Source organism: Centruroides vittatus, unplaced genomic scaffold, assembly GCF_030686945.1.
Source record: "Centruroides vittatus isolate TY-2023 unplaced genomic scaffold, ASM3068694v2 contig_364, whole genome shotgun sequence".
In the NCBI taxonomy this organism is placed as follows: Eukaryota; Metazoa; Arthropoda; class Arachnida; order Scorpiones; family Buthidae; genus Centruroides; species Centruroides vittatus.
In genome coordinates, this window is record NW_027122188.1 from 3,729,602 (window position 1) to 3,755,319 (window position 25,718).

General features: G+C 27.3%; 1 protein-coding gene across 1 annotated transcript; it reads left to right on the forward strand.

The window, feature by feature from the left end:
* The first annotated feature begins 3,002 nt into the window (after positions 1-3,002).
* On the forward strand, positions 3,003-24,436 carry LOC136975206 (cyclic nucleotide-gated channel alpha-3-like). The gene is made up of 5 exons (XM_067270241.1): positions 3,003-3,069; positions 6,030-6,390; positions 12,956-13,095; positions 22,751-22,962; positions 23,034-24,436. The coding sequence occupies exons 2-5, from the start codon at positions 6,118-6,120 to the stop codon at positions 24,434-24,436; spliced, it is 2,028 nt and encodes a 675-aa protein (XP_067126342.1). The 5' UTR covers positions 3,003-3,069; positions 6,030-6,117.
* Positions 24,437-25,718: the final 1,282 nt, after the last annotated feature.

Below are 25,718 nucleotides of genomic sequence, written 5' to 3' on the forward strand. Positions count from 1 at the left end.
TAGTTATATTAAATCTTTCTTTAGTTTTGTATTTAGATCAATTACAAGTTTCACGTAAGTAAGTATTCAAGGAGAGTTCAAGTTTCAAGGAAATCGATGAGCAAATTGGATGCATTTTGTACTGTTCGATAAACGGCAATAAAAGTGGGAATAAATATAAAAAGACTGCTGTTACAATTAAGATCGTTTATGTATAGCTTAAATAACTTTTTTAAAAATATTGCTAAAAAACGAAATGGAAATAAGGAGTATAAAAATTACTTTCATGTGTTAAAAACGCTATTGTGTAATAATTATTTATATTGGTTACTTTTTCGACAGTAACAATTCTATAAAACAATTAATGTAACATGAATTTAACCTTATTACTAATAAACGGTTTGTTTGATTGATTGGTTATTTTATTAGTTATATTATTATTTTTCCATGTAATAATTAAAACTTTTAAATTCACTTCTTAAAAAATAAATATGTTTTTAAACTGAACTAAAGCGTTGAAATAGAAAAATACAGTAATTAATTAGTTAGAATAATAACTATAGGATATATTGATCGATTTTTCGGAGAAATTTCTCACTTACCATTCAATTCACACTGGGACTGAACAAATTAATCTCTAAATGTACATAATATTCGCATCTATCATTTACCTCTCTCCTTGAAAAAGTAATTTAATATAAATTCAACGAAAACATTATCATTAAACAAAAGTGATAAATAAATAATAATGATATTCTTTTATATATAATGCATTATTGTTTCACAGATATACTACTTAATTATTATTTAATCAAAAACATTTTTAAGGTTTTTTTTAAAAAAAATTATTATATTTTGAAGAATATTAAATTAATAAATTAAACATTTTGGAAAAATACAAAGTTTTAGTATATAATACTAGTAATTTACCTGGGAAATTATTAGCGTAACCTATTACAATCTAAAATTATGGATTTGTAAAATTTATACTTTTTATTTTCCATAATCTTATTTCAGATCAGTATATTTCAGACAACATTTTCTTAGTTCAGCTCTTCTGAAAATCTAGAAAACTAAATCTATAATCGGTATAAAGTAAGAGAATATTTCTGGATATAGACGAACAGATTGATAGAATTCGGACTCAAGCCTACGTTTTGTAAAAAAGATTCAAACTAATATATTTTTATAGTTGGAATACAAAGAAATATCCTCTAGTAGAGTTAGTTTATGCATTATTTAGTTTAACAATAAAAGTGATTAATAATAAAAGAAATCTTCATTATGAAGCCATCTCCATAATGATAAATGTAATGAAGATTTCTTTTGTTATTAATCAGTTTTTATCGTAACATAGAGATTGACATTAAATATGATAATGTAAAACAACCATAAACATCATCTAAGTGAACAAAATAATTTTTGTTTTAAAAATTCATTATTAAAAAAGCAAATCTAATTAAATTAATTAATTTATTAATTAATTAATTAATTTATTTATTAGGTGAAGCCATATTTACTAAGATGTTTGTAGTAACCAAGTACCAATTAATTAATTATATTTTTTTCAAGAATAATGAAATGGAATAGATAATTTCTAACATAATGCGATTTAATAAAAATAAATGATAATGTGTATAGATTTAAAATCAAACATACAAAAAAATAATAAAATAAATGATACTTTTCAGAAAAAAACAAGAAAAAATAGCAGCAATTATTTATAGTTTCGTTTTATTTTTTTATTATTGCTGAAAAAAAACAAATTATGTAATTTGAACCCTTTTCTTGTATTGTGTATCATGTATTTAAGTATTGGTTGTAATTATATTTTTTCTAAATAAAAGATAGATATTTTTTTACCAAATTCTATTAAATAAAAAAAACTCATATAAGATTTAAAATACTTGTTATAAAATTAACGTTATTACTTGGATTAAAAATTCGAAAAAGTACAAAATGTTTTAAGAATTAAACAATTATTTATTGTGACATCGTCATAATGCCGGGCTGCATTTCTTAATCATATTTTTAATAAATTAAATTTAAAATATATGCTCTCAACCTCAAAATAGTAGTGTCTTGCCCCTGTACATCATACTTTTCCGTTAGCAATGGAGTCGTGCCGGTCATCTATCTAACTCCTTTCAGGGGAAACGTTTTGAATTGAAATAATGTGACTTCCGATTTAGATCGGAAGTTCATATATAGTTAATAGAGGGCCTCCTGTCCCTAAACGTTCTATATACGTCTTGACTTTCATGTATCCAACTCCGTTCTCGAGGTTAAGAAAAGACAGACAGTAGGAATTTATGTCTACAATTTTTTCAAATTGCAGCTTATTAAGTGATGAAGAATTAATCTTTGCTAACGACTTAATTAAAAATATATTTAATTAAGACGACAGCATGGATAAGGCGATAAAGGCATCAGCCTACCTCTCTGTGGATCGAATCGAACCCTGGAATTTTTCGGGGGTAGTCTAATGTGTTTAATTAAAAAAGACCTTCTTAGTGTTCACAGGAGGGAATGTATCAAAAATGAAAATATATAGCCTACCGTATATATCTTTAATTAAATTTTAAAACATAAACAGCTTTATTTCTTATAAAAAAATAAAATCGATTTATACTATATTAAAAGACCTGTATGATTTATCTGTTATTACAATGTAGTTCCTCATTTACATAAACTAAATTTAATTTAGCATATTAATGCAAAATTAATTAACTTATTATTATCTATAAAAATTCAATTAATAAAGTATAGTAAATTTTTCAGAACAGTGCTTTCGTACGACGAATGTTATCGGTACGCTACTTTCAGTTCTTATTTACGATGTATTTAAAATATATAATAACTTGACAGTTAATTAATTTTAAAAAAAGCCATACGATTGGCTTAATAACGATCTTAAATTAGCATAAGTAGCTTATGATTCTGTTGCATCATCAAATCCGATTAATTGACAAATAGCATCACGTGGTATCGAGTTACCATAACAACACGGCGAACAAAAAGAGAAGAACGAACAAAAGTAAAATGAAGTTGAGAAAAGAACCTTTTTTTCCTGGATAATACCTGAAAAAGGTACGAATAATTGTAATAATAACCCTAATTTGAATAAGCGTTAATGATTTTAAGTACAGATATATTTTGTTTCGGTTACTTAAAATTTCTAATTTGAAAATCGAAAGAGGGTCTTTATACGATTTATATTAAGTTTAAAATATTTTAAAATATAGTATAATTTTTAACATAAAATATTCTCCTTACTGAATGAAAAATATTCAATTTTATTGAATACATAATTATATAATAAGACTAACGAGTTACATAAATTTAACATTAATATTAATATACCATTTAATGTTTAAATTTTAATGCATTAATGTAGTGTAATTTAAAAAATTAAAAATATTTTTATAACTTTATTGCATATAGGCTATACAAATATGAGATGGAACAAAACGGGTTAAAAAGGCCTATATAATAATAATCATAATAATTTAATCTTGTTTGTAACTTCCTTAAAAGAATTAACTATTGTGAATATTTAAAATAAAATGATTTATATTATACAATATTATGTTTAAGTTTATTATATAAGAATACCATGTGACCTAGATTTTACATAGAATCGATGCACTTCATAAATATAAGATAGAAAATGTTAACAAAGAGATAATTTTCAATTGTTTTGTTTTTATTAAAAATTCATAAAATGAAACTTTTAATGAATTTTAAGAAATAATTCAATCTGTTTGGTATTTATTTATTAAAATTAATGTTTATCTGCTACAATACATGTTTATTTGTTTTAGTTCTTAAAAATATTTACTAAAGAAAAATATATGTTAATTTAATTGAATTTTAGATGTTAATGATTTAATTGAGTCTATTGTATTTTGGGGTAAATTATGTTATTCGAGGGGTGAAAATCTTTTGTCAATTAACAGTTTCAGTTATATGTAAAATAAATAAATAAATATAATAAATTTTTGAATTAATAAGCACAAAATAATTTAATTTAATTGTACAATTTTTTTTATTATTTATTTACAGATATCTAATTATGCACACTGTATTATTAATTGTTGTAATATATATATTGTTATCTGTAGACTATTTTATTATAAAAAGTTACTTTACGAAGCTTATTGTTAGCTTACTATAACCATATATTATATACAGAGATTACATAGAGCTAAACATGTTATGAGTCTTATGATTTACGTAGATCTATACGCTTACGTTTGACATAAAATAAAATTTATATAAAAAACTATATTTAAGAAATATGTTAAAGCATTGTTAGGTTAAATAAAACTTGATTTAATTTATTGTGTGCTTCTGCTTGAATATTTAAAATTACTTATTTATTTTAAAGTACATTTGTCACCAATATAAATGTTGATAGGCTTAGTAACAAAATTGAATTATATTTATTGATATATTTACTGTATATATTTTGAAATTTACAAAAAGACAGAATGAATTTGACATAATTTTCATTATTATACTATACGTAGGCTTTATATAATCAGTCACATTTATAAAATAATTTAGATAGACTGAAAAACGAAGAGTTTCTATTCAATTTCAAATAACTTATAGCCTATTAAAAATTCTAATACAATGTTTATTTATCTTTTAAGAAAGATAAAAAAAATTTTTTAAAATATATCATACAAAAATATTTTAAAATTAATTTTTAAGTTTATATAAAAATATACACCTTTTCCCCTTATAGTAAGGTAACTTTTACAGATAAGTGTATCTATAGCAATCTGTTTACAATATGTATAATTTTTATTGTAATTTATTCTTATTATATTATATACAAACAATTTAATATTAACAATATATAAATATGAATTAAAAACATACCTTATAACTAGATATTATCCAATCAGATACTTTTCCATTAGATTAAATTATGGTCAGTCTTCAATATAATCATATATGCTTCACTAAAAAAGACTGCATTCAAATTGTCAGTACATAAGTAGTCCTGGTAGATCGTAGTCCTTTGATAGCAATTTACTAAAAAAGAACGAATAAAATGATCACGCAAAGTGGCTGTTCGATCTAAGTGCGACACCTGTAGACGTTTGTTCCGTTCAGATCTTATCAAGAAGTCTTTGCTGTTGAGCTTACGTAAAATTTTTGCTCTAAATAAAAAGTTACACTTCTTATCTCCAATATTCAGGTGAGGTATAATAATCGAATCGGATAAAATAAACATTTATGATTAATTTGTATTTTAAGACGTAACTGCGTGCTCATTTAAGTTAAGAAAAATGCTAAAAACGCAAAAAATAATTTATAGAATTTTATTACAATTTGCTACATTTTAAAAAATTCTAAATAATATCATTTTTTTCTCTTTTCTTAAATAAATTTCCTTAAAAACATTAATTAAACTGTTATTAATGCAAGGAAATCATTTTTATTTTCATAAGAAAATTGTACTCTAGTATCTTTTAGTTCAATATATTATTAATATATCTTTTATATCGTAAATTTTATATAAATTAAAGAAACATTTTTTGAATATTGTTTTTTTTTCTTTGAAATTGATGATGTTATTTAAAGATATGTGAGGTTATATAAAAGCTACAGTTTCAGTTTAAAATTATAGAAAGAAGTACAGTATATCATGAAAGAGAACAAGTATCTCAATGATATACTGAGAAATATTTTTCTCGTTGATTCATACAAAATCCGATCTACTTGTAAAATAGAAAATATATTTCAAATTCTATTCAGATAAATTTCGTTTCTTATATTACATTTGTAATTGTCACATAAGGCTAAATTATATTTTATTACAGGTTACATCTTCAGAATAATTTTTATTGCGATAAATCTCATAATAAACTACGTTTAAATTTTAAAAAATTATTCGAGTATTAAACTTTTACTGAACAAAAAAAATTCTAAATATTAGTTTTTCATATCACAGATTAATTATACATATAATAAATTATACATTATAAAATTTAATGTTTAATTTATCTTATCTTTAATTTTTATTCTATACTCAGGTAATTCTTAAATGAATCGAAACAAAAATGATTCCTCATAAAATTTTAAACGGTTTTATTTGGAAAATAATCGAAAAAAGTTAGAATTATGTGGATGCCAAATATTGGATCATTTAAGTCGTTTAAGAAGTCAGAAGTCCCTGAGAGAGAGGAAGCGGAAGAAGAAACTTCAATTACAAATTCTCTTTTAACTACTTCAAATCAACAAAAAGAAGAAATGGGTGGCAATGCAGAATGTATTTCGAGACATTCTTCGAGAAGAAATAGTCTTTGCTCCGAAATAATTCGAATTGAACAACAAGCGGCGATTGAAGAAAAGAGAAATCAAAGCACATTAGCCAGAATTACTCAGCGCTTTCAGGTAAATTTTACAGACAGTATTATTTTTCTATGTTATTAAGGAAATTCTTAATGAACGTTTAAAGATTTAAAGCAAAGTTTTGACGCAGAATTTAAGCTTAAATGTTATATGCTTCGAGATAAATATATATATGCTATAACCAATACAGTCTGTATATTATATAACGTTGATTGAGCGATTTTTTAAATTCAAAATGTGTCAGTTTCAAAATGATTGATTATTAATATCAGTTTTCAAAGAAATACCATAAAATCAATATTTAACATTTTTTTTTATCAATCTAATATCTATTAACTTATGATAATTTTATTTAATAGAAATATATTTACTTTTTTAAATTATCTTTTAGTATAATCTTACCAAGTTTTTGTTCTTCAAATATTAAAAATTAATATTAAATTTAAAATATTTTACAGTATTTTTGATTTTTGAATCAGTTCTAATCTCAAAGAAGGTACTAAACTGATTTTAAATTCTTTTTCTGATTAAAAATTCACAAATTAAGATACTATTGTAAATATTAATGAAGTACTTAGTAATTAAAATATATAAAAGTAAATTTATCTTAATTTAATAATTATAAAATTTAGATAAATATATTACATAAAATAACGAAGTCACTGTAAATAATTAAATAAAAAAAAGCGTTGAAGTGTGTAAGGTTGTTTGTTCTGAAAAATAATATTAATGTTTTGAACGTATTAAAAGTAAGCCACGCTAAGTCTACATAGAATTGCATTATATTGGTTTTCTAATGTATGTCATGATTTCGTGTCACGCATTTGACCAAGAATTGAAGATAGATATTCTCTTTTTGTAACAGCGTAAACGATTGTCAATATTTCTAATCAATTAAGAGATTATCTGTATACTTTTGTTTTTGTCCAATATTATTTAGACAAATTAAAGAATCAGACATCAGTTTTTGAAGGAATACATCACCAGACAATACATTTTAAACAACTAATTTATAATAAGTTTCTGTGGAACAGGATTTTATAAAAGTTATCAAATTTGTTTTCATACAGGAGATATATACAAAGACAGTACAAGGATGCTAATTTTATAATATTTTCATAAATAAATAAAATAATTCGTTTCCTGTAACTCATTCAATCATTTCATATTATGCCTAATTAATAGTTATTGTAGTTTATTTATTTGATTAGATGCAATAAAAAATAAATGTAATGATATTTCCAAGCTGGAATAATATAATTATAAAAACATTATTAAATTATTTACAATAGATAAATTCTGAGTTATTTAATTTAATCATCATAAATATTTGAATATGATTTTAAATTTATAAAAGAGATTACTATTATAAACTCTCCTACACGTGTATTATACATTAATTGCAAAATTTATCAATAAGAAATCTATGATATTAGTAAGATGAAATGCAAACCATTTTAGAAATCTGAAAGAAATAAAATATTTGAGAATTTCTGGTGAAATTTAAGGAGAAAATTTGAAATTTATGCATTCATTAAATTTAGCAATACTTTTTGATAATAGTTATAGGCTAATTGAATGGTAGCACTGACTTATTTATAATGTAAAAAGAAGAAGAGAATTTTTAATATTAGTTACTCTATTTATAGAATGAAATTGGCCTAATTGGCCTAAGAAATATTAAGTGCAGTCTAACCTCTTTCTGAAACAAATATTTACATATTCATGTTTATTCGCTTTAATTCTTACATATATTGTTAAACAAACAAAATAATCAAACCGTTAATTTTCAATCGTTTTCAGTTAATTTAGTTTTATCTTACTAAATTCTTATTACTTTCAAGATTAATTTTACATTACATATATAAATCTCCTTTATGAACGTCGTAAACTTTCCATACGAATAAATGTAAAATTTGTATTTGAAAAAATGGAATAATTTGAAATTATTTAAAATAATAAATAATAGAAAAAGTATATATAAGTATAGGTACATACATATAAATATTAACGTATACTCTTAACACAAGATTACATTAATTATGAAGTTTATAATAAATCAAAATATAGAATAATTTCAATATTTCGTATATAATTTGTTTCTGGTAGGCTTATTTACATTGCTTAAAACTTTATTGTATTACCTACATTAATCTTATATTTTAAGCTATCGCATCATTGATGAATTATTTTATTATGAAAAAATGTAGCTTAATTATAAACATTTCTAATAGAGAAATTCAGTGTAATATAAAATCTATACACAATAATTTTCTTTATATATCATACAAATTATTTTAATAAAAGTTCTTGTGGTCTATATCATAAATAAATAAACATATATATATATTATATGCAGTTACGTTGATAAATAAATGTATTTATCATTTTTTTTCAAACTGATATTTATTTCTTATAGTATAAAGAAATGGCAAACAGAAAAAGTTGAATTATATAATCTATTATATTTATGACATAATATTCTATTAAATAAAAGTATCAAAGTAAATTTGTAAATTTGTTTTGCGATGAAGTCATAAAGAAAGTTCTTAACAAAATAAAAAATAAAAAATAGGTCGGGCAGAGTAAATTGGGTCGACCATGAACATATTGATCTTCCCTGACGTTCGTTGACTTGAAGATGAATGATTAACAATCGAAACCATTGTATATCAATATCGGATGTCATTTCTTTTAAGCATGAATTTGGTATTTCAAGGTTAACAGATAGGCCAATTCCGTTATAAAAATGATCAAACGTTAACTTGATCCATATTCTGTCTGTATCAAGGCCAGATTAGATCAATTCGTATTTTTCTTTCGTTTATTTGTTTTGTAAAACAGAACATTGAAATGCGAAAAATGTTTACTAATTAAATTCAATACGTCGAATTTTCTTTTAATACGAAATTTATTTGTATTCGAATTTAAAACTAGATAAATAATTATAATTAATATGATTGTTAGATTACATTAATGTATAAGTCAATGTGTAAGTAACAAGATAAAGTACAGCATTAGTTAAACATTCTCTTTCCATGCTAAGTGTATTTCTCTCTCTCTAGTTATATTGACAGCAAATAAAATAGCTAACTTATTTCGAAGATTGTATTAAATATCTTGCGTTATTTACATTAGATTATATTCATTTTTATAAATTTTATTTATTTAAAAAAAGCAGACGTAGTTATTGTAAATCACGAGCATATAAAATATTTTTTTATTAAAATCACGAGTGGTTTTTATTGGAAAATAGAAACAATTTAGTTGCTTTTTTGTGAAATTATGATTCTTAATAATAAAATTTTCTGTTATAAAACAGTCATATTTATTATTTTGTGTGTTTATAAAATTGATGTTTAATATAATTATAAAATGAAATTAATTAATAATTTTACTTATTTTTAGCGAATTATTTGTTTTTATTAAATATTCAATCTTTCATTTCTTTACGTTAATCAAATCTAGCGTTGAACGATATTCGTTATATTTCTAACACTTATTTTTTTTTCTAAAATAATAATTGTGTTTTTTCTAAAGATACTAGAATCTTCTCTTCGAAAAAAAATCGAAAATATCTTCAAAAATCGTTTTATAAATCCATACTTCCATGAAAAGCCATTCATGTTAAAGTGAAAAATATTTCTTTATAATCCATATTTTGAGAATGTGAATTCTGAGGTTATTTTAAAAATGATTTTCAGATTAATAGAGTTAATATTAATATATTATTAATGAGTTATTTATAACTTATATAGACTAAATATTTTAAATTTGCATATTATAAATTCAATTATGCGGTATATAGTACTATTATTAATTTAATTATATTTGTAACAGTTTCAATTACATTTCAGTTAATTTTTGAGAAATAAATAAAAAAAATATACAGTTTCCTATCATGGTAGATAAAATTCTACAATTTTTAAAATAATTTATTTCCTTCTAACATCCGTATGAATTTCGTATGGATGTTAGCACACAATGTATCGCATTTTGGATAATTCCGTTACTGTATATTTTATTATGGATAGATATATAGTAGGCTACTTTTGTATATTATTGAAAATTTTTAAATACAATGTGATAATTATGAATAAAAATTTGACTTCAATGTAATTATTGATTTATTTATTACATACATTTATATATAATAAATGTCATATATGTATCATATCATAGGTAGGCCTATCATATTTATATTTTAAACTACTGTATAGCCTATTAATTGAAAACAGCAAAAAAATTATTTATCGTTTATCTGTGTCTTCTAACAAATATATACCTCTTATAATTACTGTATATTGTTGTTATTATTTCGAGGTATACTATCTTATATATATAGGACTTTTTAAAATGAATTATATGTATTTACAGCAGACAATAAACTCTGTAACTATATATGCACATAGTAAAATTGTAATTTTGATGTAACTGTTTATAAGTCCTACCATAATAGAATGTAACTGTTTATAGTTAATAGAATGTAACTGTTCATAGTCCTACCATAAAAGACAACAAACGAGTGATCGGGATTTTCTGAATATACTGATGTGCCATCAATATTTTTTCCCCGCTATTAGGGGTAACCTACTGTCATATGAAATGTACTAGTCAAAAGTAATGGCATAATTAAAGCGTCTATCAGTGATCTTTTGCGTTCTAACACGATGGAAGCCATTCCAAAACAGAATCGGAATTCATCGCTATGCAATAATAATTCCGTATCAGCCTATGCTTCTCTGTCACGGAAACTCTAAAACGAAGCCAATGATTTTGGGATGTTAATGGCAAGACGTATAGCGTTCGCCGTCGTCATATAAATCTGCCGCTGATAATAGCATGCCAACGGGAAGAGACAGGGTTTTATAACGAGGCTTTCATCTGTCTCTGAACAAAGATGCCTTTGCAACTGTTCGTGCTTGTGTCACACATCATCTCGTGCGACGACCATCTCTTCTAGTGTCAGGTATTTGTATGCTCTGACATATTCAATATCAAAATACCAACTCACGGTCAGGTCAGAACGATCGGATGGCAGTTCGGCAAAAGAGTCATCTTTCCTCAATTCAAAGATGTGCCCTTTCTCAAACTTTGTCAGCTGTGCTCAATGTATGACATGCCTATCTTTCTAAAATCTCCAAACAACAGGTACACCGAAAATTCTGAACATAGTGAATCCCTGAGAACCTTTTTATAGAAGGATAGTGAACTAACGATTTTAGAACATTCTAGTGGTATTGCCTGCCGGACCACTGCAATCAGACCAAAACTGCAATCATTTACATATCTGTCTGAGACGTAGCTGTACGTCGGTTTTGGAATAATTAGATTGGATTGGTGGAACAAGGCAACGTAACACATGAGTGGTCTTCAAGGGGGTTACCTCCCGGAAGGACTTTCTATGTGAAACCGATCCTTATTTAAGTGTTAGATATGTGAAGAAAACTCAGAAAACTGCACGTAGCCAGTTCGTGTTGAAACCTGCTACCAACTATCAATGTTCAGGAATTTTATCTATTAGCCATTTGTGGAATCTGAAGCATCCTGACAGTTCTATCTGGTTACGTAACTTTTTGCCAATGAATGTAATTTACAATTATATAGTCTTACTCTATTAACTAAGTCAGCATACAAAAAATTATATAAATACATGCATATCAATGCTCACTTTAGTCAATATAGTATTTTTAATGCTTATTACCATAAATAGTAACCACACTTTTGATTTTTATTAATGAGTTCATTTTCTAAAATCTGTGAAATATTGAATATATAATTCTCGAAGCAGTAAAACAAGTTATATGTTTCGTTTGTTGTCAGACATTCATATACAGTGCCCACCAGTGGCAGAGTGGATAAAACCACTGAACACTAATCAAAAGGTTGTGGTCTTACCAACATGAATTTTCCGAGTTTTATTCACGTTTGTATACCTATATAGGGGTTCGTTTCCCATAGAAAGTTTCCCTCGGCAGATTACCTATGTGCTGCGTTGCTGTAACCAAATAAACTTAAACCCATTAATATATATGTAATGTATATGTATTCCACGAAATACAATAGAACCTCAAATAACGGCACCTGAAAACGTTAGCCATTTTTTCAGGAACTTTTTTTTGAACAAAAACGCATTCAAAATTATCTCCAAACAACGGTCACTCTCAACGGCTACGGAAATTAAAAAATCCTATTCCACCTCTCTCAAAATAACGCCAAAAAATAATTCACTGTACAAAATTAGTCATTATCGATAGATGCTAGTTTTGCAACTGACTTAACACGGTTTTTTTAAACTCTTTCTGTCCTGTGGGTATTAAGAGAGCCTCTTTTAACAAGCCCATTATGGGTTCGGTCAGGCCCACAATGGGGCGGCCGGGTGGTGCGAGACGGGACCCGACACATCCGGATGGACCCGGAATCGAATTCGGACCGGTCGAAAAATTCCTGAGGATTTTTCTCACCAAAATTTTAAATGTTGCCGGAAAAGTTGAGCGACTCGTTGCTGGTTTATTTATGTTTGTCATTGGCCGTTGTTCAGCTGTTTGATAGTGTATAAAATTATTTTTTTCTCAGAACAATTTAATATGTAAATATATAATTTCAGTTTATAACTAAATGGAGGAACAGAAAAAATAGAGACGAAGAACAACGTCCAGATTCTTTTCTTGAGAAGTTTGCAAATATGGGACAACAAACATCAGAAAGACAAGATAATGATGTCAAAACTTCTTCTAGCTGTATGAGGTGAGAGTTAAAAGTAAATTGATTTAGATTGAAATTAAATTTAATTCTTATTTAATAAAATATTTTCATATTGCATTGTGTCATTTCAAAATGAATTTGGCCTATTTCTAAACTGAATTAATAACATATTTGCCGCTTTAACTAAATCTGTGTAATTAGAGGTTATGATTAGTTGCATTTGGAGAGCTTTAAAATTATATATTCCCGTAAGCCTATAATCTAATAAATTAAAACCCAATTAAATTCTGGTTATTACTATTATTACTCCTACATATTTAATTGGATTAATACATTAACACAATTAAAAATGTACCAACAATGTTTTAATTGAACGTATTTATGAAAAATCTTTTAAAAAATAATTCATACATTTTTCTTTATATACAGTAATATTTCATATTCTGTTTATTATATAATATTGAGTTATATTTTAAATATCTCTCTCGATTTTCATCTATCTAACAACGTTCTCGAGATTAAGGAAAGACAGACAGACAAACAATGGAAATTTTGTTTAAAATTGCAGCCCAATAAAGACTCATTTGATCCTAACACGTTTCTTTTAAATTATTATTACTTATGAAAATTTAAAAAAAGTTCTATATAACTATCAAAACAACTTATGAAATATTTAATATTCATACTTCATAATATAATAGCTTTAGTGATGATTAATTGTTGACTTACAAATTCATTATTGTGTTTGCAAAGTTAATCATGTTCTTTATAAATATAAAAGAGTTTTCATTTTGTTAATAGACTTTTATGATATTTGGATATTTCAAACGTCAGAAAACATAATGAATTAATAAATGAAATTATATATAAGCTAATTATACACTTTGTTTTAATAGAAACAGATCGTGATGGGTGGAACAACAAAATTTTTCTAGAAAGTGATAATTAATAATAAAATATGTTTGTATCATATTAACATATATTAAAATAATAAGCAAGTAAAAAATATTAATTTACCTTTAATATGTATGTCCACTAATTTGCTCTGTCTTTGTTTTATAACCATGTTTTTATAGTATTTTGGTTGACGTTCTGTATTGTGTTACTGAAAAATTGCAACATAAGCTATTAAATAGGTTACTGGTTTTATGAAGTTGCAAACTACAATATTGGCACCTCCTATCAACTATCATTGATATTATAATTAATGTTGAACACTGGAAAATAATTTTAATATTTGAGTATGGATATTCGAGTTACCTATTATTTGATTTTTTAAAATGATTTTTCAAAATTCTTATTATATATATGAGCCTATATACATCCCATTCTGGGTCTGGCCGAACCCATAACATTTTAACCTTTGTCATGTTATGAACCACATTGTTGAAGTTAAAGCTTTCTAAGAGGTAGTAAGGAAATAAGGAGATAATAACTGTGGGAAATGGAAGAAGTATTGCATTTGTCCATCAAAATTAGACAAAGAAAACGTGCCAGTAAGTGAAAGAGACTGATATGTAGTAAATACACCATTCGGATACGTACAAATTGTGCACTATATGCATCATTCTGGATAACAAAAGTATATTAACACGAACTAACCTTTTGTTCATTACGTTGTAGACAACAACCTTACACACTAAAGCCTGAGCCTGAAGAGAGATTGAAAAATTATTAATCCGAAATGCATCGTTAAATAGGCGAAATAAAGTAAACTGTTTTAATCTTGGTCTCTGTTAATTGCGCATAATTAAGAAATACGTGATAAATACCACTAGTCTTACTATTAGAAGAAGAAATCTTTACTTATAACTTTTTATATTTTTAGTTATTATCGAATGGCAAGAAGCTTAATTTTGATGGTAGTGATGAGTTAAAAAAAATTGTTAATGGTTAATGACGAATAACATCTTCATTAAGTCCTACCTCTCTCGAGATATGACATATGACAACCGTCTGTCACCCCACCCCTTTAATATTAACCCTTTATTTAAACGTTCCTAAACAACACAAAATATTCTGTGGCAATAAGTTAAATGCATTTCTAAACATTCTTAATTTTGCTTTCCCGGCTGTTATGTATACATAACAAGGGAAAGCATTGGAATCGTGTCAAATTTGATTCTCAAAGTCTTTTGCAAATCTCTACGTTTTGAGACCTCCTGAACCCCCCAAAAATTCTCTACTGTTAGTTTTTCAAATAATTGGCCAGGGAGTAACTTTTATTACTACTCTGTATTTAAAGTTTAGTGTTCTTTTTATTTTATTCGTTTAAAACGGACCGTTATGTTAATTGTGATATAGTATAAAAGTAAAATAAAAGATTTAACTTAGTATCGAATCTTTACGTCATCTTGCCTTGCTTAACCTCCATTAACATTATCACTTGATTCTATTGCTACCTCACCTAGACATTGTTACTTTTATTTCGACACGTTATTCTTTTGTAAACTCGACGAGTGTATATGTAAACCTAACATATTATATATGGATGGATTAAAGTTTAAAAAATTACATAAAATTTAATGAACTGCATAAGAAATTTTTAAAGTTGAAATGAAAATTACTTATGTAAGACAGTAAAAAATATAGATAAATTATAAATATTACATGATGCAATCATTCGATTTCTTGATTTAGTGTTAACATTTTTGAGTATTTATTTGGCTCTGCTTGAACATATACTCCCTTTTATTTTTATTATTACAAAAGAAACAAAACTTTAATACAACTTTTTATTATGTTAACAGTACAAGTATTTACAAAACACCTTCAAAATAAGCATGTTTTTTGACCTCGTGCTTCTACTAACGTTCGTGCCACTTATTCAAATAGTTTTGCAATACATTCTCCTACCTCCTAAAGTGTAATCGTCACACCATTTTTTAAATGTAAAATGCTTGGTGCATTGCGAGTTCGTTCCGTTAACAAAGAGTACTACATCGATCTACTCGAGCGCCTCTGTGACACAGTAAGACAAAAACGGCGTCATATCTGGGTTCATCACAATATTCTAATATATGGTGTTTTCCTACTTACTGAATCTTTGACAAAATACGAGATACCTGTATTTCTGCAGCCTTATTAGTCATTAAACCACGCACTTGCTGACTTTTTCAAGTTTTAATAAAAATAAAAACTATACTGAAGATTGCAGATTTAAATCACAGAAGCGAAAAGTATTGTGAAAATTGCAGCCAACGAGGTGACACAGAATGGACAGAGAAGTTGTTTTAATAAATGGTGCGAACGTTGGCAGAAGTTATAAGCTGCAAATGTTTATTTTGCTGCAATTTGGTAAAAATTGTACACTTATAAACTCTCACTGTCTATCTGTTCTTAATCTCGAGAACGGAGTAAGAAAGATGAACGTGGGTACCATATATGGAAATCTTAGGAGTAGGAAGCTCCGATTAATTGTATACGAACTTCCGCTTTAAACCGGTAATCACATTATTTCAATTCAAAACTTTTTCCCTTAAAGAAGTTAGATAGATGATCGGCACGACTCTGTTGCTAACAGGAAAAGTATGATGTACAGGTGCAAGACACTACTAATTTGAGATGGAGAGCATATATCTTAAATTATATAAATTAAAAATTGCAGTTCGGCATTGTGACGATGTCACAATAAATAATTGCTCGTTTCGAAGTTAGTTTTTTGTAAATACAATATTGTAATAAAAGTTAGCTAAAAGTAAACGAAACCTTTAATGTATCACTTAAATATGTCCTTTTGTTTCTAAGTAAAACTTCGATTTGTAAATACGGTTTTTTAAAATAATAACAACTCGTTAAAAAGGCTTTCAATTAAATTGAGATAGATTAAATTACAATAAATATTTACTGTAATTTAATCCTTTATCTTTTAATAATTTTGTTGCTGTAATCCGTAATGTTTTGAAAGGATGCCGGTCATTTAGCACCGCCAACTAAAATTTAATTATTTTGTTTTTTTTCAATTTGTTATATATATATATTTGTATATATAAGAATAAGTTTACATATGATATTATTAAAAATTAAATTGTAAACTTAATCTCTATATTGCATGATCTGAAGTTCTAGAAACAATTATATAAAGTGCAGGAAATGACGAATGACTTATTTTTGAAAAGAGAAAGCAATTCAAAGAAAGCATTATGCAATCATTCGAACGGATTGAAGAGTCCAATTGTAAAGACTTATTACAAGAAATGTGAGAAAAAGAAGATGCGTGATCTGTTAATATACGATCTTTTTATAGTTTTTCATCACGCGATAGGATCATTAACTTGTCTTGAAATAACTACATTTATGATTTTGAAATATAATAAGGAAGAAATCATAAAATGTAAAAAACTGAAGCGAAAACTAATTTCGTCATTTAAAAAATAGACTCTAGATTTAATAAATAAGAATTGTCACAAACAATAATTATTGTGACAGTACAGTTTCAATGTCTAATTTAAATACTGTAGGTGTAAAGCCTTAATTTTACATAAAATCTTGTCCCTGGAATTTGTACAGATTTACTAAAATATACTGTAACTATTCATGCTGTTCTTCATAACAGTAGACAAAACGAAAAAGAAAACTATTAGAGATTTAATACATCATCCAACTGGATTCATTAAGGAACTGTTTCTTATAAGAATAAATATGTGACACGTTCAAAAATTAAATTTTGATTAGCTAGAAAAGAACAGGAAGTCGCTTCTTTGGACTTTTATTGTCATAAAAAATATATAGTTGCAGCTGTTTTTCAACATAATCAGATATTCGTCATAGCGTCAGATAAGGTTTTCCAAACTCTTGTCAAAGGATTAACTTTCGGATCCAATCTTGCACGGTCAGGGCCGGATTAACCCACTTTGGGGCCGTAGACATTTTCTTCTTACTGGGCCCCCTCCCTGTCCCACAAGAAATAGAGCACACAAAAAATATAAAACAATAAATAAAACAAAATTAAATAATCTGAAAAACTAAAACAAATCTTAAATTTTTATTAATAAAAAATATTATTTTTATTGTTATAAAAAAAATTCTAAATTATCAGAAGAATTACTTTCAATAAGAAGAAACATAAGAACACATTTTCCTTAGATTTTAGAATTCACAATAACCATATAAAAAGCAATATATTTTTGTTTATTTGTTTATTATATACAGTTGTCCAACAGAAAAGTAAACTTTCTTATTTACAAATCTTTCAAAAATAGACAATTTGACCGGGCCATTAAAAAAACCGGGTCCTAGACATTTGTCTCATTTGTCTATGCGATGATCTGGCCCTGTGCACGGTTGTGGGGAGCTCTTTGTCGCTGTTGAATTGTTGTTACCCCAAAAAACTTCTTCAAATGAAAAAAATAGGCGAAAATCTGAAGGTTCTACATTGAAACCAAACGGCAGGTGTTCAAAGATTTTCCACTTTAATTTTTTTTAGTAATCCGGTCTTCTGCACGGCTGCGATAATGTGGCCATGAATAATGGTGAAGCAAAAAACTCCAGAGCTCAGTAGGCCACATCTTTTGTTTTGAATATTCTGTCGTAAAGTCTTTTCTATACGAAACTTGAAAAAATAATCTAAAAAGTTTCTATCTTTCTAGCTTTTCAATTCAGAATACACACGCACGGCAAACTTTTTTAACTGCAAGAAAAAAATGTTGGCATCTTATTGATGTCGTGTGCCTTCCCGCGTATAAAAAAATTCCAGCAACGAGTTGCTTAACTTTCCCGGCAACATTTAAAATTTTGGTGGCGCCATCTGTTATCCTATATTGTTTTTAAAAGTTTATATATTTTTAACTATTATAAAATGACGAAGAGCTTAATTTTGAGGGTAGGAGTGGGTTTTATAAAATTGTAAATGCTAGTAATGAGTAAAACATCATTAAGTCTGACCCTACTGGAGATACACATGACCGCCTTTATCTCCCCACACTTTTGATCTTTACTCACCAAAATTTAATAGCATCAATCTCCCTAGTAAACAAACTTCCCTGAAAAATTTTAGAAATTTTTGACAAAAATCACAGCAGTTATTAAGCTTCAAAAAGGGTGAACAAAATCATACAATCGTATATATCAGGAGTCGGCGACTTATGTATTTAAAAAAAAAAAATACTTTTTAAAAATGTTTATTTTGTAAAATAAAATATTTATAACTTAAATCTCTGAATTCGTTGATTATTTAAATTTGTATTATCTAATGAAATCTTAATTCTTTTACAATTAGATCTGTAGATAAACCTTAAATTAAACTTTAATGTACCTGTACTTTCTGGATTCATTGACTTTCTGGATTCATGGAGGTCTCAAAACATTGAGATTTGCAGAAACCCGAAGGGTCAAATTTGGTACGATTACAATACAGTGATACATCGGAACTCGAATTCAATTCATTTCTAAAGAGTGTTCCCGTTCCAAATCTCAAAAATGACAACTTTAATTCTAAAAAATTACAATTTAAGATAACCTAAGTAAATACCTAATTAATGCACAAAACAATGAAAAAAAGTAAGTAATGTAATAAAATGCAATAGATAAACTGTGTGCAGCTGGGCTCATTCAATACGTGTTCCAAACTCGTATGAACCGATTTAGAAAAGTAACAGATTTCCATTGCTTAGAGCCCAAAAAAGTAGCAATAAGCCCAAAATAAAAATGAATCTAATATGGCAACATTGCCGCATCACGTGTACGTCTGTATATGTATACACATACAAGGCTGTTAAGAGATCTGGATTTTTCCCTGGGTTAGGAGAAAACATAGGGGCTTATAGTGGTTCCTACCCCTACAAAATTAATGTTATTTTTACTAACGAAAAAAAATTCCTGGAAAGTAAAAAAATGTTTTTACTTTCCTGGATGTTATGTATATATAACAAGGGGATGTATTGGAATCATGTCAAATTCCATTTCGGAGTTTTTTACAAAGCTCCAAATTTTGAGATCTCCAATCCTAAAAAGTCAACAAAGGTAAAAAGATTCTGTGTATGTGTGTATTGGTGTCTATTTCCTTTAATATTTCAAGATGGGATAATGATTAAGAAACTTGGTAAATTTGGTATGGTAACTTGTATATAAGAGACATTGATGCTGTTAAATTTCGGTGTTTAAAAGTCAAGAGGGTGGGAAGATAGAAAGGTGATGTGTCATATCTCAAGAGGGATCGGACTTAATGATGATTTTACTCGTTATTCATATTTAAATTTTTTCTTTTTTTTATAAAACTCATCTCTTCTGTCAAATTAAGCGTTTTACCATCTTATAATAATTAATAATATAAAACGTTTTTAATGATAAAGTCTCATAACAGATGGCGCTACACACAATTTAGTTATTAATAGTATAATTAATAATATAAAAGTTACTTTTAACATAATCTCATAACAGATGGCGCCAAACACTTTGCTATGTTGTCTTAGTGCTTCTTATTTTAAACATAAATCTTTTTTACCGGAAAAGTTACACATTAAGTGGTTTTGTGGGATACAGAAACCTCTATGTCGCTCGCTGTAATCAATGAGCGCTCGTAGATTCATTACATGACTACAGCCGTTGTTTAAAACATAAATATAAAAATGGAGGATAGTCGCTCTGGGCACGATATTTAATTTCATTAATTCAATCGTATTAACCAGTTTATAACCCCACTATTAAGGAATGTCACGACAAGGTATTTAAAGAAATGTGCTTTCGCGCCATTAGCGAAAATTAGTAGCTGTTAATTACCGTAGAAATCTATAGCCTCCGCGATTTTGGCGATCCAGTATTTAATCTCCTGCCCCTAATGATCTGTTCTTTCTGACACGCTTTTTAAATAAAGTACGTAAAACTGCTCTGAATTTTATATAAGCGGGTCTCTAGCATCCTTGTTTGCTGTCTAAAAACTTGGCAACTTGTCTCGTCCTGTGCCAAACAGAACCGAATGTCAACAATTTTTTGTCGCTCAGAGACATTCTCCTGCGCGAGAAATCGCCTAGTGTGTGACGATCTTAAATCATGTAACAATACTTATTCGATTGAAAACAACCTACTGATCAGTTTATAGTCCTTCACCACAACCGATTTAAAATATATGCTACCGATTTTAGTAGTATCTTGGCCCTGTACATCATATTTCTCCTGATAACAATGGATTCATATTGGTCATTTATCTAATTTTGTTCAGGAGAAAATTTTGAAATTTTGAATAGAGTTAGTTAATTGGGGCCTCTTGCCCCTAAACTTTCCATATCTGGTCTCGACTTTCATCTATCTAACTCCGTTTGAAAGATTAAGGAAGGATGACAGACAACAGACTCCAGTGAGAATTTATAAGTCTACAATTTGAAAATTGCAACCCAAAAACTTTATTATTTTAAATGTAGGTATATATATAATTCTGTAATAAAATCGCTGTGTATGAACAGTCTAAGTTTCGTTATTTTCTATGACTAAATCTTAGAATAAATGTTTTAATTTAATTTAAATATAACAACATAATTAATTAAAGATGTTAAGTAAGAATTAAAATTGTTAAAATTTCACTGATTTGAATTCGGAGGAGCACCTCCAGTAATTCTTCCAAGATTGGTCTATCTCAGATATGCAGGTCTTCGCCCACCTCAATGCAGGTCTGGCCAAACTCGCAATGGGTAAGTCCAAATGTTTTATGCTCTTGCAAAGATAAAGTATCCGGCCCTTTTTATCCACAAGGGATATCGTGTACCTGGATATTCTGGAAGCTTCTCATTCCACAGTTAAACAACGATGACATAAAAGGACTCATGCATTTTAAGCAAGACAGTCCACCATTTGTTTCTTCCGGTGTTTTATTAAAGATCTAATGTTTATTCCGTCCTTCCTGAAAATCTTGCTGAGCTCAAAACAAGAATCACCGTCGCAGTTACCAAAGTGAAACAGATATGCTACTTCGAGTTTAAAAGAAATTGAATTTAGATGACATGTTTGCCGAATTACCAATGGCACTAACAATGACTGTTAGAGGTTAAACTATATTTTTAACCTTATTAATAGTGAAAAAACTGCTCAAAGCGACTCTACATACAGTAGAGGTTTGTTAATCCGGATACGATAATTCGGGCTGTCCTGTAACTTATCTTATTATCCCAGTATGCGTAAATTGGAATTTTTTGGAAAATTCTAAATCGTAACTTTTCCAAAAAAAATTTTAATAACCACATTTATCATATAATTACACTAGAGATATAAATAATAATCGTTTTCTATTATATGTATTAAGTTTAATAGACATTATTAAGATGCTTTGAACATAGAATGAATGGTGTTACTTTTACAATTAATTATTTTAACATAATTTATTTTTCGATTTTCTGAAAATTAAATTTTCTGTTATCAATTTACACAATTATTAATACAGTAGTGACCAGGAAACTCTAATTTCGACAGAGCGCAAAACTTTTGGAAAAATTTTGTAGTGTCCTATTAAATCATTATTGATATACTGTACTGTACAATGAAAACATGTATTTGAATATTAGTTAGTATTTTAATTATTTTTATATAGTGCGTTGTTATCTAATATTTTCTTTTAAAACTTAGTGTTTTTTAAAAAAATATACTATTTTCTATACAATATAATAATGCATTAATATTATTGATAATAGTAAAGATATTAATATATATATTATTTTGACATGGTAGAAGTTAATAAAATGTTTATGAAAAACATGATTTTATTTCAATACAGATACAAAGGACGATTCGTGATTGATCCATCAGAAAGCTGTCATTATCGATGGTTATCAATAATAAACATTGCTGTGTTATATAATTTACTTTTTATAATTGGACGCAGTGTATTTTGGAAGTTGCAGAATGCGTGTCCTGTCGTTTGGTATTTCTTGGATTACATTTGCGATTTTTCGTATTTTATTGATATTTTTGTACATACAAGAACAGGTAAGAGAGAACCGATAATTTTAACATATTCGTTTATTGTGTTTAATTTGATAAATTATTTTTCTTTCTAGGCTATCTGGAACAAGGTCTTTTAGTTAAGGATTCTAGGAAACTTGTACAGAATTATATGAAATCAATTTATTTCAAATTGGATATATTAAGTATTTTACCGACGGATATTCTCTATTTAGTTTTAGGTATAAATTGCGAATCACGTGTACCATGTAGCGTTATTGTTAGAATGAACAGGCTATTTAGATTTTATAGAATGATGGAATTTTTCGATCGTACAGAAACCCGAACAAATTTTCCATATGCATTTCGTATTGGAAAACTCATTTTCTACATCTTAGTCATTATACATTGGAACGGATGCTTCTATTTTGCTATGAGTTATGCCATAGGTTTTGGCAAAGACACGTGGGTATATAAAAATATTAGTGATCCTCAATATGCCACTCTAACACACCAATATATCTACAGTTTCTATTGGTCTACATTAACGCTAACCACTATTGGAGAGGTACCCATACCAGAAAGAGATGTTGAATATGTCTTTGTTGTTGCTGACTTTTTGGTTGGAGTCTTGATTTTTGCTACCATTGTAGGTAATGTAGGTAGCATGATTACAAATATGAATGCTGCTAGAGCCGAATTTCAAAGTCGAATGGATAATGTCAAGCAATATTTGGAATTCAGGAAGGTAGGTAAAGATTTGGAAAGAAGAGTAATTAAGTGGTTTGATTACCTTTGGACTAATAAACAATCTTTGAATGAAGATTCCATTACTTCAACATTGCCTGATAAGTTAAAAGCTGAAATTGCTATTCACGTCCATTTAGATACACTAAAACGAGTGAGAATCTTTCAGGATTGCGAACCGGGACTTTTAGTACAGTTAGTACTCAGATTAACGTTACAGGTATTTAGTCCAGGAGATTACATATGTCGCAAAGGCGATGTAGGGAAAGAGATGTACATTGTTAAAAGAGGACAGTTGAGTGTAGTCGCAGACGATGGGAAAACCATATTTGCTACTCTTAGTGACGGAAGCGTTTTTGGCGAACTTAGTATTCTTAACATATCTGGAGTCAAAACGGGCAATAGAAGAACAGCTAATGTAAGAAGTGTTGGTTATTCGGATCTATTCTGTTTATCAAAAGAGGATTTATGGTTTGTTTTAGCAGATTACCCAGAAGCACAAAAGTTATTAATCGAAAGAGGAAGGCAAATACTGGTTAAAGATGGTTTATTAGACGAAGAAGCAATGAAAGCGGCAGAAATCGAACATGAAAATATACAGGATAAATGCAGAAGATTGGAAATAGCACTAGATCATCTTCAGACTAGATTCGCAAGACTTCTCGCTGAATATACTGCTACTCAACAAAAACTGAAACAAAGAATTTCAAAGTTAGAAGGAAGATATTCTGTAGCAGCTGACATTGATGATATTCTTACAACTGCAGAATAAAATTTTTAAAAATGTGAATAAATTAATAACATAAAGAAAGAAATATTAGAACTAGAAAAATTAATAATTTTAATTAAAAAATAATAAAACGATAATGAAAGGCAAGTTTTGTAGACGTTTTAAATGGCATTATACAAACGAATGAAGAAGTATATTTATAAAAAATACGAAAATCTATCCTATTGTAATTACTATAATAATTCTTTTAAAATTTACTTCAATAATTTCTGTAATGGATGCTTTTATGAAAAATCCATTAAGAATTGACCAAATACTTTGTTATTTATACGTATGGATATGAGATTCAATATTTTATTATGAATCATACAATTCTTATATTATCTACAAATTAAAAAGTAATAATCCGTCCAGCATTTTTATTTCGACGAAAATGCTTATTTATTATTGTTTCTTATGAAATATTTATTAATATATTTATTTGTAAAATGAAAATCTTAATAGATTTTAAATATTGTACATGAATGCACTTTTATACTGTTTAAATATTTAGATAAATGCAAATCACTATTGCAATTATAATAAATAACATTCTTATACAATGAACTGAATTTTTTATTTATTATTTTTAATATTTGAAAATTAATTATTTATTTTTTTGGCTTGTGGTTACCAGAAAACCTGTTTTATATCCCCCTAATAGATTAGACCAATGGAGGCAACTAGGATGGTGAGGGAGTGGGCCAAACTTATACGGAACAGATCACCTGAGAAAAATTCTTGTGTTTTTTTAAACCAGATTCGATCTCTGGTCTTCCAGGTACGGTGATGCCTTAACCCCCCTCAACCACCTGTCATCATTCGAAAATTAGTTTTATCTTTAAAAGTGATTCATTTGAAATAAATATGAATACTATCTACCGTAATTATTTTTAATAGATAATTTTTAATTCTGTACATTCTTTATAACATAATAAAATTCAGATGCATCAAGATAATTTTATTTTGACCTGTTGTATTAGTACCGTACATAAAATAATACGGTTTATAAAGTGGCAAAGTAAAGTAAATTGACAACAGATGAGAAGCAAACACTTCGCATAAATCGATTTATATATAAATGCAATTTCCTGCAATGCTATCATCTTTAAGCAAGCATTTTCGTTTGTTTTACATAGAATTAATAATTATATTAAAACCGAACTATTTAGTCGGAAAGTTAATATCTTCGAAAAATGCAAAAATATCTCAAATACTTAAAACGTGTGTATTTTACTTTTTAAAACTATTTTAACATTTTTTCCCCTAAATAGAAAATTTTCCT

Excerpts from the sequence above, each read along its gene's own strand:
- LOC136975206 (XM_067270241.1), top strand. The coding sequence starts at position 6,118 with ATGTGGATGCCAAATATTGGATCATTTAAGTCGTTTAAGAAGTCAGAA. Across the intron at positions 13,096-22,750 it reads ACTTCTTCTAGCTGTATGAG|ATACAAAGGACGATTCGTGA; the intron begins GTGAGAGTTAAA and ends ATTTCAATACAG. Across the intron at positions 22,963-23,033 it reads TTTTGTACATACAAGAACAG|GCTATCTGGAACAAGGTCTT; the intron begins GTAAGAGAGAAC and ends TTTTCTTTCTAG.